Genomic DNA, 14,993 nt, shown 5'->3' on the forward strand with positions numbered 1-14,993 from the left:
AAGTGCCAGGCACAGTTCTAAACTCTGCAGGTATTAACAGGTACAACCTTACATGGTATGTACTATTTGTATGTTGATTTTAAAGTGAGGAACCTGAAGCCTAGGGAAGTTGTAAGTAACCTGTTTGGGCCCCAAAGCTAGTAAGTGGCAGAGTCGGGATAGCATCCTGGTGTTCTTTTTCATGAGGCTGTCACAGGAAGCGGGGTGTCTCATCTCAACCCTTTACTCATTTAGTGACCTGGGGCAAGTCACCCAATTCTCCAACCTCCATCTCCCTTCTCTGTGGGACAGAAGACTGGCCATTCCTATCCTACAGGCTGTTGGGAAGGAAGAGCACATGGAATAAGTAGGTAGGACTCTTTGTGAATTGCAGTACCAACCTGAGATATTACCAGGAGTGCCAAGCTGGTTCCATGGGGGTAAAGGGCTGCACTCCAAACCAGCTCTGATTTGTGGATTTGCTTTACAGGATCATTCTTTTATCATGTTAGCATTTGTATACATAAACAGCTCTACTGGGAAAAATGCATTCTCACAAGGAAAATGACCCCATGTTCTGTATACGATATTACTTTAGTTAAAACAGAAATAACAATGCCTTTCCTAACTCACACTCCTGGCGTCCCTGCTGCCACGACCAAGACCTAAGCTGCGGCCATCCAGCCAGCTGGGCTGAGAGCACCCTCGACACACAGTGAAGGCTGGGCCCCCCGGGACCCATATTCTCACCCTTTTTAGGCCTTTTCCCGGAAGAAATTATTTGATCATTTAAGATGTTTTCGTAATTAGATTCTCTGTTACTCTCTAGATAGCCTTTGGCCTCCAACTGGCCTCACCCGCCGTCGGGAGCTGCCACACCTCGGGGACTTCAGCCTAGGAAACAGGGTGGCCCCAGGTGGCCTGCAGGGAAGAGGAAACAGGGACAGGGAGGTGCCCTCCTCTTCCCGAAAGGGGAAAGAAAAATCCTCCCACTGGAAAGAGGGTGCTGATTTAAATACCAGAGACGACAGGTAACAGTCCACTGTGACCTGGGCAGCGCCGAGGCGTGGCCGCAGCGCGACGGGGTCCCGGAGGGGACCGCCTCCCCCGCCCCCACGTGCCCCTGTCCCGCTTTCTGAGGCCCCCAGCCACTGTTGACCTCAGTTTCCTCACGAGCGTCGGAGGCCCCCGGGAACGAGCAGCGCGGCACCGAGTTCTGCGAGGCTCCCCGAGGCCCAGGCGGCCGCCCGCGGAGGCGCGCTCCGTGCGGGGCAGGATGTTCCAGACAGGCCGCGTGCGGCGCGGGGTGGGCGGCGCGGGGTGTGCGGGGCGCGGCGCAGGGCCCCCGCCCGCCGCCGAGCCGCTAAGCGCACTGATTAAACCCGCGCGAGGAGCCGCGGCGGGGGCGGCCGAGGCGAGCGGGGAGGCGGCCGCGCGGCTGCCTGTTGCCCGGCAACGGCGCCCGCCCCTCCCCCCCGCAGCCCGAGGGCGCCGCGCGGGAAGGCGGCTGGGGGAGGCGGGCCGGGAAGCCAACGGGGACCCGCGTCGCCCCCTTTCCCGCCCTGGGGAGCCGCACAAGGCCCTGTTGGACACTCGCGCTCGCGAGCCGCATCCCCGGCTTCCCTCCGCCATTTCTCGTCGGCCAGCCACTTCCCCACGAAGGCCCCGGCCAGGAACGCCAGCCGGCCTCCTGCCCCCGCCGGCCCGCGTGTCTTTAAGCAAAAGGCCCAGCCCCAGCTTTCGGGCCCGACAGGGGCTCCTCTCGGCCGGGCGAGGCCGGTCCCTGCGGCTGCCCGGGAGGGCCGGGAGCCGGGGAGGCTGCGGGAGGCAAAGCGGCAAGGAGAACGGTGCCCCCCTGCTGGCGGCGTCCCCGAGGGTCGCTCCGCCGGGCTGCTGGGCCCGACGTCTGGCAGGGGTGCCCATCCGGACCCATCCGGACCGTCTGCAGCGCGTTAGTTCTAGACCCCTGAAGAAACAACAACATGGAAGGGAGAAGAACTGAGGCAAGAAGGAGACAGAGGCAGGACGGGAGGACCGGCGCAGGAGGTGGGGCCTTTTGGGGTTCTCCTGGCAGGGACGCCCTCACATTTATTTCCCCGTGGAAAAACTCAGCGCAGAACCAAAGCCCAAGTTTAATGGGAAGATGGCAGACGCCCCCCATCCCCGCTCCCGCGCCCCCCACGCCCAGCCAGGGTTGGGAGTGCTTTGTCTGAAACACAATTCCCGCTGGCCCGATGGACGACGTCAAATGTGTTTCTAAGAATATCACAATGGGAGAATGCGATGGGGACCGCGCAGGGAAAAAGGCAGCAATTAGTAGCTTCTGGACCAGCTTGCTTGGCTGAAGACCTGGGAGCGGAGGCCCTGCCCACGGTGTTCAAAGGAGCGAAGCAAAGCATAACGTTAGGACCTCAGCAGGAGTCCCATATGTTTTTTATAAACCAGCACAATGTGAGCATTGTTCCATGCTCAATAGCGCAACTGTTATAACTAATGCTTTTGGTATGAATACGACCATTTAAAATTCCCAACAAGTTGCACTTAGTGACAATACACATCAGAAAGCAAGCCCAGAAGCAGAGAGTTCTCACTTTGGGGTCAGTTGGCTTTAAATACACATACACATGCCTTTTAATGTGCCCAGCTTCCAAAAATACACTGAACATTTGCAGAACAGTCTTGTCCCTGGGACGTGCAGCTACAAATGCTGTAGCAGATTTTCACGTGTCTATCTGAGCACCTAACTTTGCTTCTGTGTACACAGGGCTGATGCACAAATGGAGGAGTTTATCGTATGTGTCATACCACTCCAGCCCCTGACTTCCCACTCCCACCCCCAGATCAGCCTGGCTGACACACAACCACAGCTGCCACTCCAGGTCATCAGCCCCCATGTGGAAGGTCTCTAGGTCCCCCACTCTTCACCTTCAGCTCCCACCTTGGACTGCTCTGCTCAGGCCTGGCTGTCTCTGGAGGAGAGCAGGATAAACTCAGTTTTGATGACATAATTGAAAAGGAAAAAAGTTCTTTCTGGGTCTTGGAATGAATGTCCCCAAATGTCCACGTATCCTGAACATTTGTCAGGATATTTAGGCAGCCAGCATCTGAGCCCATTTTCAATTTGGGGGAATTCCCTGTAGCTTGAGTCTTGAAGGGAGGGAGGACCTTCACTTTCACTAGTGAAGTTGGGGGGTTGGGTGAACCCTGGACTCAGCCAATCAGACCTAGGCTTTTGTGGCAGTGTTGCAGTCTCCGGAACAGACCACTGGCAGCAGTCAGCTGGCAGCCCAGTATCTACCTGGCCCCTCCCATTTTCAAGCCCGGTTCTCCAGTCTTTGCTGCATTGCGGGACTTGACCCACACTCCACCAACAAATCCAGTGCCTGCAGTTTGTAAACAAGACCCTTCTCTCCCCTGTCCCCAGCTATGCTACAGGTGACACACACACTTTCTTACTAATTTTTATTGAAGGAACAAAAAAGGCTGTTTTGCACTTTCAGTTGAAGTGTTCCTCAGACTTGTCTCTCCTCCCTCCAACCCTGACAGCCCCTCTTCATCACATAACGGGGTAATACTGCAATTTTTAAGACCCATAAGTTAATTACCAAATAACCCTCAAGATTTGGGTGAGGCCACATGAGAACACTTTGAAGGAATGTCCTGGGAAGGTCTGGCCTGTGTCCCCCTCAAGAGAAAAGCACCGAATAAACCAGCATCACCCGGTTATGTGGGTGAAAGTCAGGGGCGCTCCACCGCCCATAACTAGGTAAGGGGAGGAGGTGAGGGCTGTTCATCCGGAAGACAGGTCTCTGGGGCCTGGGCCGGCCTGGGAGACAGGGAATGTTGTCCAAGGTCGCTACTGATGGCGTCCAGCTGGTCCTGAAGGACCCGGACGCGCTCGTCCAGGCTGCGCTGCTGAGCCAGGACGGCGGCCTTGCCGGCCAGCAGGGCACCATAGGAGCGCAGCTCCTCCAGCGGCAGTGCCCGGGCCAGCACCTCGCGCAGACCCCGCTCACGCCGCGCCACGTGCTCCTTCAGCTGCTGGGCGTCCTGCTGCTGCCGCTGCAGGAACCCGAGTCGCTGGCGCAGAGAAGCCTGGAGCCGCAGGGAGAGGGCGCCATGAGCAGGGCGGCGGCACCGCGCTGCCCGGAAGGTTCCAGCCGGAGACGGCGGGCCCCTCCCCGCCCTGCGTGCCCCCAGCCTAAACCCCTTTTACCTGCTCCTCAGGGTCGCCTTCTGAGCCCGCCCAGGCCAGGGCGCGGCGCACGCGGGCCAGGCGACTGGCCAGAAGCAGCAGGAGGCCAAGCACGCGCTCTAGGTCTGCCATGAACCGGCGGAACCTCTCCAGCTGCGGGGGTGTACAGGCCTGGCTCACTGCAGCCTCCAGGGCCGCTTGGTTTCTGGCCCACGCTTGTGCCGCCCCTCGCAGCCTCTCCTGCTCCGCATGAAGGTCCCACAGCATCTTTTGGAGGAGGCTGGCCAGCTCCACCTGCAGAGAGGGCCTGGGTACCTGACTTCTGAGCCCAGATTTTGGGCTCTTGCCCCACCCAGCCTCCACCAACCCCTCCACACTTACTTTCTTGGCCTGGATGCTGTTGTTTGGTGCCGGGAACCTCTCGGTAGATGGCTGATCAGGCACCGGGTGGGTGGCAGAGTTTTCAAGCCTTGTTTCCTCCTGAGAAGTTGGCAGGAGCTGGGTGAAGCTAACTTGATAGGACCTGAGGACAAAGCCAGAGCTCCTTGGGTTGTCCTGCCCCAGACTTCAGGTGCTTAGAAGTCCCTGGTGCCCCTCACTCACCCCGGCTCAGAAGCACCAGCAGCCTCCTCTGCAGCCTCCCCACAGGCTGTGCTCACCGCAGCTGAGACCTCCACCAAAGGAATCAGCCCATCCAGCAGGCCTAGGGGTAGCTCTGGGCTGGGCTGGAAAGCAAGAGTATCACACAGAGAGGGGTCCAGTCTGGCCAGCTCCTGAACCAGCTCCTCCAGGCGCTGGCTGGGCCATGTTGGCCTGGAACCAGGCTGGCCAGTGGCCCAGGCCAGGGCAGTATGGTGAGGGGGCCCTGGGGCAACTGGGAGAAGTTTGAGGAGGTCACTCTCTGTAGCTGCCAGGGGATCAGTGGTCAGCTGTCCAGTGGGGTCAATAGTTGGGGTGTCACCATTTGCAGTCCCAGGGGGGCTACAGCTTGTGGGCCTGGAAACATCTGCAGAACCATTCACTCTCTGCCAGCAGTCGTCTGCCTCTGCAGTCCCTGGGTACTCGTGGAGGGGGTGCTCTGGGGAGATGTTAGCCTGGCCAGCCCTTTGGCCCAAATCAGTTCCACACTGCTGGTCAGAGGCATGGACTCTGGAAGCAGAAGAGATAATGAAACAAAAAAAGCTCCAGCCATAGAAAAGGGGTAGCCTTGAAGGGCTGCCTGCCCCCACCCCCGCCATCTGGGCTCCCAGGGTCCAGTTAGGAGAGCGTTCCCTGCCCCTCTAGCATTTTGTAGATGTGTATTTGGGGGGGGGGGTGTCTCATGATGCTTGGCAGCAAGAGGGAATGCACCTGGTTGGGAGCCCTTCGGGGGCCTGGGAGTCAGGTGGCGATCTCATTCTGACCGGCGGGGCTTCTTCCAGGAACACTTCATCAACAGAAACAGAGGGGAGCTGGGCAGACACAATGCCGGTCTCTGAGACCCTCGACTCACAGTCGGCAGAGCCGCTCTGGGGGACGTCTGCAGGACACACCACTGTAGTCTCCTTCTGAGTCAAGAACCTGGAGGCAGGGACCCCACACTGACCACAGTGACCAGGACGGAAGCTCTTGGTGTTGCACCAAGGAGACAGAAGGTGTTCAATGTGCAAAAGACAGAAGGTCCGACTGAGGGTAGGTAGGTGGCCGTCTTTCTTGGGCAAGAGTATGAAAGCTGCCTGTCCCCGCCCCCAGCCCTCTCCACAGAGTCTCACCTGGAAAGTTGGGTCTGAAACAATGATCTGGGGGTTTCTGCTCCTTGGGGAACAGCCTGGAAAGGTGAACAGTCAACTGAAATGTGGCTCGAGTTTTCAGTTTCCCACATGCTCCCCCACTTCCCCACCAGCCTGAATCCCCCGTCTTCCATACCTGGACACTGGGCATGGCCCCTCCTGAGCCTCCCCAGGAACCCAGGACTTCGCCTGAAGCGCTCCGACTCCGACCAGGCCTGTAGGTATCTGCGAGCTTCGAGGACCCAGAGTGCAGGTAGGCTGTCCTCCGGGGCTGGGTCTTGGGCAGCCATCTGATCTCGTGACATTCTAACTCGGCCAGCACCGGATGCTGCACCTCCTGGGGCTGGGGCCGGGTGAGGCCAGAGCTGGAGGAGGCCTCACCCGTGCATTCCCCCGCCAGCCCCCCGCCCCGACCCACGCGATCCAGCTTTCCTGGCTCGGAGAAGCACCACTTCCGCTGCTGGTTGGCCAGGAGACCCCGGCCGGCGGTTCCCGGCGCGGGAGTCCGGGAGCACGCCGGCTCCGCCTCCCCGCCCGGGTGGCTCAGCGAGGCCGAGCGCGGGTGCACCGCGGGGGGCCTCGCGGGGGCTGCGGGCCGCAGGCGGGCGGGCAGGCTCATGCGGAGCTCCTTGCGCTGGAAGGACGTCTCCCGGAGCACGCGCCGCTGCGCGCCCTGCAGTCGCTGGCGGTAGGCGGCCCTCAAGGCCGGCGGGCTGGGCGGCTCGGCGGCTCGCGCCGCGGCTTCGGCCTCCGCCGCCAGCGCGTAAAGCAGCGGGGTGGCCTGTCTGTTTAGCGGCCCCGGGATCCCCTGAACCCCCGGCGGCTGCGGCCCACTGCCCGTAGTGACCGCGGGCCCGGGCAGCGGGGACGTGCGAGGGACGGCGTCGGGCCTGGCGGGGGCCAGGCCGCCCCAAACCACGCGCACGTAGTCCCAGTCTAGGTAAGGAAGGAGGTTGGTCCCAGGCGACGGCGTGCGCTGCTCAGGACCGCCAGAGGCCGCGGAGAAAGAGCTGTAGGCCGAGTCTGCGCGCGTGGACAGCCGCCGCAGGTCCAGGCTGCGAGTGGGCGAGGCTGGGGAGGCGCGTTCGCCCCCAGCACCCAGGGCCTCCATGGCTGCGCAGATGCGTGCTGAGACTGGCTGGCTCCGTGGGTCCTGGAAAAACGTAGACGGAGTGGTGGGTGAGGAACTCCAGGTAAGGGTTAGAACAGCCTGCTGGCCCCTCCAGCGCGGAGAGCTAGGCGCATATAGGTCCCCTCTGCGGTCACACTGTCCCTAGCACTGGCATCCCCTTTCCCAGATTTTGGTGGAGTCACCCTGGGGTCAGGGATGGGGACCAGTAGGACCAGTCCCAAGGAGCAACTCTGGAGGTTGAGGGCCTCAGCTCAGGAGAAAGGAATTGGCTGGCGACTGGCCCCGATTCCCTGCTGGGGCGCCCCTAGTCCACAGCAGCAGCTTGTACCCTGGTCCCTCCAGCAGAGCCGAGAACGTGCCCATGCTCCTTCCTCCCCAGCCTTGGTCCTCCCAGGCTGCTTCCTGGCAGCTCTGTTGGCCTCTCTGCGTGACCTTTCCCCGATAAACAACGGTCAAAAATGATCTGAGATCACAGCGGAGCCAAGAAAGGAGTGGGGAGACCCAGGGCAGGGGCAGCTTGGCAGCCTTCCTCCCTTTCTCTGTGCCTGTTATGTTCCAGGTGCTTTATATAAATGTTTATCTTGATCCTCACAACTGCTATCTGCCATTTTACAGATGAGGACACTGGTTCTGAGGGGAAAATGATTTGCCCAGGGACACACAGTTGGTACATGGCGGAGCCCTGCCTGGAATCTGGGCCTGCCTCCAAGCTCACTGCAGCCAGAATCAATTTCCTAGGAGCAAACCCTGCTGAAAGCCAGTGTGCCATGCCCCCCGCCCCCGGCTGCCTGAATCCTCCAACAAAACGCAAATGCCACTGTGGGAAACAGCTGCTCCCAGCTGCCCACACTGTATTGACATTCCAGAATAATATGGTCCCTGCTTCTGAGACTTTGCCTTTTGTCTAGGAATGACCTGCTGACCCCCTCTTTGACCTGCTACTCCTGTTTCTCCCATAGGGCCCAGCTGAGCGGTTTCCTGACCTTTTGGGATCCCTGGCGGGTCCTGAGCTTCCCCCATCACAACACCCATCACCCTGCACTGTCATGGTTGGCTTGCCTGGGATTCTGTCCTCCCAGTCCCACCCCTGAGCTTCCTGAGGACAGGCTCTTCTCTTACTCATCACTGTGCCCTCAGTCTGGCACAGTGCCTGGCACGTAGTCAACCTTAAGTAAATATTTGTCAAATGGCAAAGGGAAAGAACAGACTTGCAGGGAGTAGATGTAGGGGCCGCCTTGGTAGAGAGGGAAGAGGGCTCTTTAGCTTCTGCACACCCTTCTCTCCTCCCTGTTAGACGTTTCCGGGGAAGAGGACAGGATGGTGAAGCACTTGCCACCACAGACACTGACCAGGTTCCTCGTGCATTATTAGGAGCAAACAGAGCAGGACTGGCTGGAATCGATGCCTCCCCAGTCCCAAGAGGGGTATCCAGGTAAGAGTTGGGTGGGTGTGCCTGGGTCAGGGTGAGAGCAATTTTAAGGCTTGGGAACCTGGGGCTCCCTATGAACTATGGGGACTTTGGGGGTAGGGAGTGGCTTGCCTTCCCTGAGCTGCTTGATAGAGAGTACAGAGTAGGGTGGTCGCATGCAGCTGGGGTGGGGACCAAAAAGCAGGCCTGTCTGAGCCTCCTAGACACTACTGGGAGCTCAGAGTTACCCTCCATGAACTTCCCTGAGGCCCATAATGTTACACATTACTGGTTAGGCCAAGTCGGGCGGTTCGTGGTAGGAGGATATGGTGTTTCCTACGAGGGAGAGGCAGTGCCTGCAACATTCCTAGGAGGGGCTCCAGCAGACCTGGGACTGGAACATCTTGACATGACCCACCTGGGGGCATCTTTCTGCCCATTAAGCCCTGCAGGTTGGCCCTCACACTCAGGCCTGGGAATTCTTTTGCAAAGTGTTTCCACTCTCTAAACTTCAGGACAATAAGCTACTCTGAATAGCAGCTCCTGGGAGCTCAGACACCAGCCCTTTCTCTTCTTAGGCCTAGACCTAGCTTGGGAGCACTTGGCTCCTGATACTCATCCGGCCCCTTTTGGCTTGCCACATCTACAAACAGGGGTGACCAAATACAAAGAGGTTTCCTCAAATGAGCCCTTGAAAATCTGTGAACATTTCTTATTGTGAGTTACTGTGTTAACAAAGGATTCTGAATTCACCAAATAAAAACAGCTCGAAAGGGCAATAAAAATGTGTATGTGTATCTGTTTTCTTATCGACTCTAACTCGTCTTGAGGATGCTTTTGCATTGGTGGCCCCACCATACAAGACATCAACCTCACATGCTCACATTGTGCCTTTTGCAGAACCTGCTATGCCAGGAGGGCCCAGCTGCTTTAGTGCGTTTTGGGGCCAAAGCACAAAGTACCAAGGAGTGTTCACATTTGTCTGGCTGCGGGGAGCTTCTTGCAGTCCAGCCAGCCCCTGTGGCTGGGGGTGGCCGTACCCTAAGGGCCCCAGCCTCAGCGTTAGTGTCAGCTATGGGCTGGACTGCAGAGCCCCTGCCTGCTGCGGAACAGAAGTCCAGAGGCTGCAGCTCAAAGAACGCTGCAGGCATTTCGCCAAGCCTCGCCAGAGCAGGGGGAGCAGCATGGAATCCCTGCTAGAAAGCCACCAGACTGGGGTCCTGGGGGAGGGGGGAGGGGGGAAACATTCGATATACATTTGGCACCTGAATGAAAGAGCAAGAGAGGAAGAGGAGACCCAGATGCGTTCAGCATTCAGAGCTAGGGGGCTGAGAGGCGGAGGCGCCAGTTTGGAAGGAGGAAGCTGGGGACTGGCCAAAGGGGTCCAGGGCTCCAGTCTGGAGCCTGCGGGCTTTGCAGTGTCTGGCAGGTCTGGTCTGGAGCTGGGCAGAGAGGGTGGGCAAGCGGGCGACCCAGGCTTTTAATTAGGGGTTGTTGGGGAAATAAATAGATGATGACAGTTTCAATCACACCAAGGCAGTGGGACAGACCCAGGTAAGGTGACAGAAGAAGCGCCGGAATTCAAACGATCAGGATTTAAATCGTACCTCTCTCAAAGGCCGCCTCACATCTGACCTCTCTCAAAGGCCACCTCACATCTGACCTCTCTGCGGAGGGGTTGTCCGGGCCGCCCCGCCCGGCTGGTCTGCCCTCAGCACTGGGCTCACTGTGGGGGCGCTGTCTGCGCGTCGGCCGCCCAGCCAGACTGACTTCCTGGGTCCCAGAACCTCCGGCTAGGTCTGTCCGGGCGGGCGTTCTGGTAAGTTCCATGGCTCTCCCTGTTGCCAGCGCCCCGCCCCCCGTTCTCCCAGCCGGCTCGCGCCGACCGCCCCCATGCAGTATCCGCGCTCCACGCGAGCGGCCGGTTACGTGGCTCGTGGGTCGCTGCAGCCCCGACGCAGCCTCTCCAGAGACCCCCGCCCCGAGCCAGGCGCAGGGAGCGCGGGACGCTAGCGACACCTGCAGACGGGCGGCCGCGGGCGCGGACCGACCACGGAACCCGGGGCTTCAAGCTCCGGGAGTCGGGGCACGCGAGGAGGACGAGCGGGCAGGCCCCGGCGACCGCAGGGGGGCGGCAGAGTCACGCGGTGCGGCGGCGGAGCGGGGGGCCGCGGACCGCGCATTTCTCGGGCTTGGCCGTAGGGTTCGCCGTCGGGGAAGAAGGGCTCAGGGCGGCGCGATCCCGGGCGAGGGGAACCTGGCTTCCCCCGCTGCCCCGCGAGGACGGGCGGGAGCCGCGGGTCGCGAAGTTGAGACCCCACTGCGTGCTCCGGCCACACGCGGGCCCCCCGCAGCTCGGCCAGCTGCCCGGGCCTGGCTCCTGCCCGCACCGCGGCCGGGCAAAGGCGCGCGGGCGCGGCTCGACTCGCGCAACCGGACTCGGCGCCGGGACCGACGACGCGCCGCGGCCCGCGGCCCCGCCCCCACCCGCCTCGTCGCCACGGGCTGTCCCCGCCGCCGGCCTCCCCCGGGAGCGAGCCCGCCGACCCCACGGCTGCGCGGTGCCGCCGCCGCTCCCCGCGCCCCCGCCCCACCGCGTACCTGCGGCTGCGGCCGAGACGCGCTCCTGGGCGGCCGCCGCCGCGGGTGACATCAGAGCCCCGGGCGCGGGCTCCCGACCCCACCTCCAGGCTCCGGCCGCTGACTCAGGGGAGGCGCCACGTCCGGCCACCGGGGGCGGGAGCGCGGAGCGGCGGCGCTGCCCCGGGAGCTGCCCCGCGTCTGTCGAGGCCGCTCGCGGGCCCGCTCCCCGGACCGAGGGCTGCACGGCTCGTTCTCCCCGCCGGGCACCGGAGGGGGAGCGCGGCGGGACGGAGGGCGACTACGACGACTGCCCGCCCCCCTCCAGCGCGGCCGGGCGCGAGAGATGCTTGGGGTCCAGGTCCCTGGGGGCCCCGGCACCCCCCTTGGTGGGGAGGTCCGGGCCGGGCCCTTGGGACGCAGGTGGCTGCGCCTTTTTCTCTCAAACCCTGCCAAGAATACAGACCCGCCCAGAGCTTGTGCCTCAGTCCTGTCCCTCTGAGTTCAGCGGGGATGGTCACACATCCCTTGATCGACCCTCCCTCTAGACACCCGTTTCCAAAACTCTTCCAGCTCTTGAACACCATGGGCTCTTGTCTCCCATTCTTGTCCCTTTCTTTCCATTGCTCCCACGACCAGGCATGGTCTGGGCCCCCTGGCCTGCTGGGGACAGCGGGGGGACGTGGGGGAGCCTGTGACTTGTGTATTCGCCCCGCTGCGCTGAGTGGGTCCTTTCGGTGCTGGGCATATGCATACCCCGTCTGGATGGAGTCTGGCTCTCGAGGCCTTCACCTTCGGGGACCTCCATGTTCCAAAGAATTCTCTGCCTGTACCCGCCACCCTGCTCTCCTCCTTGCTGTGTCCTCAGGCTCCCCTGCCCCAACGTCCTAAAACTCTCTATGAATGACAACCCTGCCCCAGAAACGCTCCATTCCTAAGAGGGGCTGGGGGCCCTTTGCTGAACCCTCCAGCTCTGAGGTCTCTGCTCTTGTGCTCAGTTGCCCTCACTCTCCCACAGGATCAGCAGGCCTAGGGACAGGGACCGTGTCCTCCCAGGGTGGCATTCTGGCGGATAAAAGCGTTTGTTGGTGGTAATAACGGGACCCAGAATTCTGGCCAGGAGTCAAGGAGCTTGAGGAACTCTTGTCTTCTTGGGTCTTCTAGGGGGGTGGGGGCAGCAGGCACCTGACCTGGCTTCTAAGAGTGGAGCCCTCCTGGCCTCACCCAGGCGCCAGCTTCAGCTGAGCCGGAGCTCTGGGCCCTAAGAACGGCCCTTTAAGAGCCTGATCCACGTGGTCGCAGAGCAGCATCATATAGAGGGAACACGCCCAGCAACCAAAAGGCCATTTAAAAATTGCTCACGTTTTTTACTTATGTTTCTTGACAGCCACGGGGACACAGTGTCCATAGCAATTCTTATCAACCCACTCCACCCTCCTGCCCCCTTGTTTGTCCTGGGAACACTACAGCAACTCTCTGCCCAAGTTCCCAGAAAACTGAAATCCTGCCCACCCCCATCTCTTTCGGCCTCCTCTTCTGGGAAGAGAAACGCAGCCCCTGATGCGGGAAGTTGGCCGGCACTACCACCTAGAGCTTGGCGCTGCCGGAGGCTGACCTGACACTCACAGCCGGGCCTTGGTGTTATCCTTTCAAACATGAACCACTTCGCAGAACATGAGACAAGGCCATTCTTCAACCACAATGGATCAAGACAAAAACAACTCTGCGATCATGTCTGACACAGACAAAAACATGAACATTGTCCAAGTCACAAAAATGACCAAATATCTTTCTGTCCTAGCTAATTAGTGGCCACTGCTTCTTCACCAGTTATAGGCTTAACCTCACTCCAGTCATTCCTTTCTAGATAAAATTAATATACCGAATCACAGAACTGCTCTTGCTTCCTAAACAGCATTCAACACAGATAAAGCCCTGCTTCCTTAACTCTCTCAAAAAACCACAAACACACGCCCAAACCCTATAAGTCCCTTTTAACGGTCTCTTGCTGAGATGCCCCATGGTTCCCTGAGCTGTGTGACCTCCTTCCTGCAGCAAGCAGTGAACCCAACTTGTTCAACTATGCTCCTGATGTTCTTTGGCTAGAGGGCATTGACATTTCCTATCTCTCTATTACAAAAGCCCAAAGAATCTTGGAGCGGAAGAAGGGAAAGAAACTGCTGGAAAGGTGGAGTCTTCCTTAGTGGTGGTGGTTGGGGGTGGGGGTAGGGGTGGGGGGTGGTTGCATGTAGATAGAGGATGGAAACATGCATAGGTTTATATTTTTCTACTACACGAAAAGACAGATGTCTGTGCCCCTCAGTATCTCAGTACTTTCTCAGGCCTGGTAGAGTTCTTTGAAAGAGTCCCCTAGAGCGAGGCATGGTGGCTTGTGCCTGTAATTCCAGCTACTTGGGAGGCTGAAAAGGGAGGATTTCTTGAGGCCAGGAGTCCAAGACCAGCCTAGGCAACATAGCAAGACCCTGTCTCTTAAAAAAAAAAAAAATGTATAGAAGAGTCCCCATTTTCCTACATCCTCATTAACAATGCGATATCAAACTTTTTGGTCTCAAATCTGAAAGGTGAAAACAGTATCTCACTTTTACTTTACATTTCTTTTATCATGAGATTGCACATCATTTTGTGTATTTAAAAGCCATTTGTATTAACTGTGATCTGCCCATTTCCTTTGCACATTTTTCTGTTAGGTTATTGGTCTTCTTATTGATCTGTAAGAGTTCTTTATACATTAAGGCAATTAACACCTTTTCCTGTATGTGGCAAATATTTTCCCAAGTTTGTGTCTTTAGAATTTGTGGTAGCAATGGATCTTTAGTGCACAGTTGAAGCAAAAGATGTATCGATCTTTTAGGCAGCAGCTACCCAGCTGTCTCAGTAATTCAGAGATGGTCATGTACTGGTTAAGGGACATTAACGGCCAGGAATCTTTCAACAAAATCATGTCATCTATTTTTGGAAATCTAACAAAGCAAATGTCTAACAAATGTCTACTTAAATTGTAAATGCTCTATTGGGGCAAGTTTGTTTGCTTTTTAATTATGCACTGAATTCACCACAGTTGTCCAAAGGTAGAGCTTTCTAGGAAGACGGCCACAGAAGAAAGTACATGGCAAGTGAAACTTACCTTCTCCCGTGGGGACTGCTGACAGGCAAGGCCTCTGGACGAGGCTGGGTGAGGGGTGACTGTCCCTGGACTGAAACAGCATTCCCTCTCAGATCAGCAGTTCCTGGGAAGGAATGCTGGGCCGTCACATTCCAAGTGAGTACACATGTATCACCTTTTCCCCACAGACAGCAGGTGACACCCAAGCTTTTGTTTGCTTTGGTCATAATAATTCAACTTTTTTCCTTCAGCCTGGTCCCCAGCCCCAGGCCTGGGACCATGCCATCTTTCTGGTCTGCCCCCACTCAGATGTTACCCACACGTCCTTGGACAAAAGAGGATTAACGAGATAGATGTATACGGGCTTCTCTCCTCTTCTGACAACGTCAGCGGACCAAGGACAAATAAGTGGTGGTCAAATGAGCTTTTCTACTTTGGTCTTCTGTTTTCCTAGGACTAAGAGGAAAAGTGTCCCCCCTAAGGTTCATTTTGGTTCTCTAGAAACTATCTCAGGCTCTGAGCTAGGCCCCCACAGCATTCCCCAGAGAGGGCAGCAGCCTCCTCAGGGCCAGGGATGGCCAGGGTGTCCCTTTTGTATCCAGACTCTAAAAAGCCCTCTACTAAAAGTGTCCTTTTTTTTTTTTTTTTCCTGGAGACAGAGTCTCACTTTGTTGCCCTGGCTGGAGTGCATAGGGTGCAGTGGCATATCATGGCTCACAGCAACCTCCAACTCCTGGGCTCAAGCGATCCTCCTGCCTCAGCCTCCCAAAATGCTAGGGTTACAGGCATGAGCCAGTGCACCTGGC

The 14,993-nt window shown here is 58.4% G+C and overlaps 1 protein-coding gene across 4 annotated transcripts; it reads right to left on the reverse strand.

Annotated features, from left to right (window-relative positions):
- Positions 1 to 3,427: 3,427 nt before the first annotated feature.
- SHROOM1 (shroom family member 1) lies at positions 3,428 to 14,249 on the reverse strand. Of its 4 annotated transcripts, none has more exons than XM_045550770.1 (8): positions 14,209 to 14,249; positions 6,080 to 7,096; positions 5,926 to 5,981; positions 5,525 to 5,734; positions 4,778 to 5,323; positions 4,556 to 4,697; positions 4,196 to 4,468; positions 3,428 to 4,074 (listed from the first exon to the last, which is right to left on the reverse strand). In XM_045550770.1, exons 2-8 carry the CDS (start codon positions 7,052 to 7,054, stop codon positions 3,742 to 3,744), a joined length of 2,535 nt encoding a protein of 844 aa, XP_045406726.1. In that variant the 5' UTR covers positions 7,055 to 7,096; positions 14,209 to 14,249; the 3' UTR covers positions 3,428 to 3,741. The 4 variants fall into 4 exon arrangements, with proteins under 4 accessions (XP_045406726.1, XP_045406723.1, XP_045406724.1 ...); XM_045550767.1 differs by lacking the exon at positions 14,209 to 14,249 and adding an exon at positions 11,085 to 11,191; XM_045550768.1 differs by lacking the exon at positions 14,209 to 14,249 and adding an exon at positions 10,091 to 10,344.
- Between the last annotated feature and the right edge of the window lie 744 nt (positions 14,250 to 14,993).

The sequence above is a fragment of the Lemur catta genome, chromosome 5 (assembly GCF_020740605.2).
Source record: "Lemur catta isolate mLemCat1 chromosome 5, mLemCat1.pri, whole genome shotgun sequence".
In the NCBI taxonomy this organism is placed as follows: domain Eukaryota; kingdom Metazoa; phylum Chordata; class Mammalia; order Primates; family Lemuridae; genus Lemur; species Lemur catta.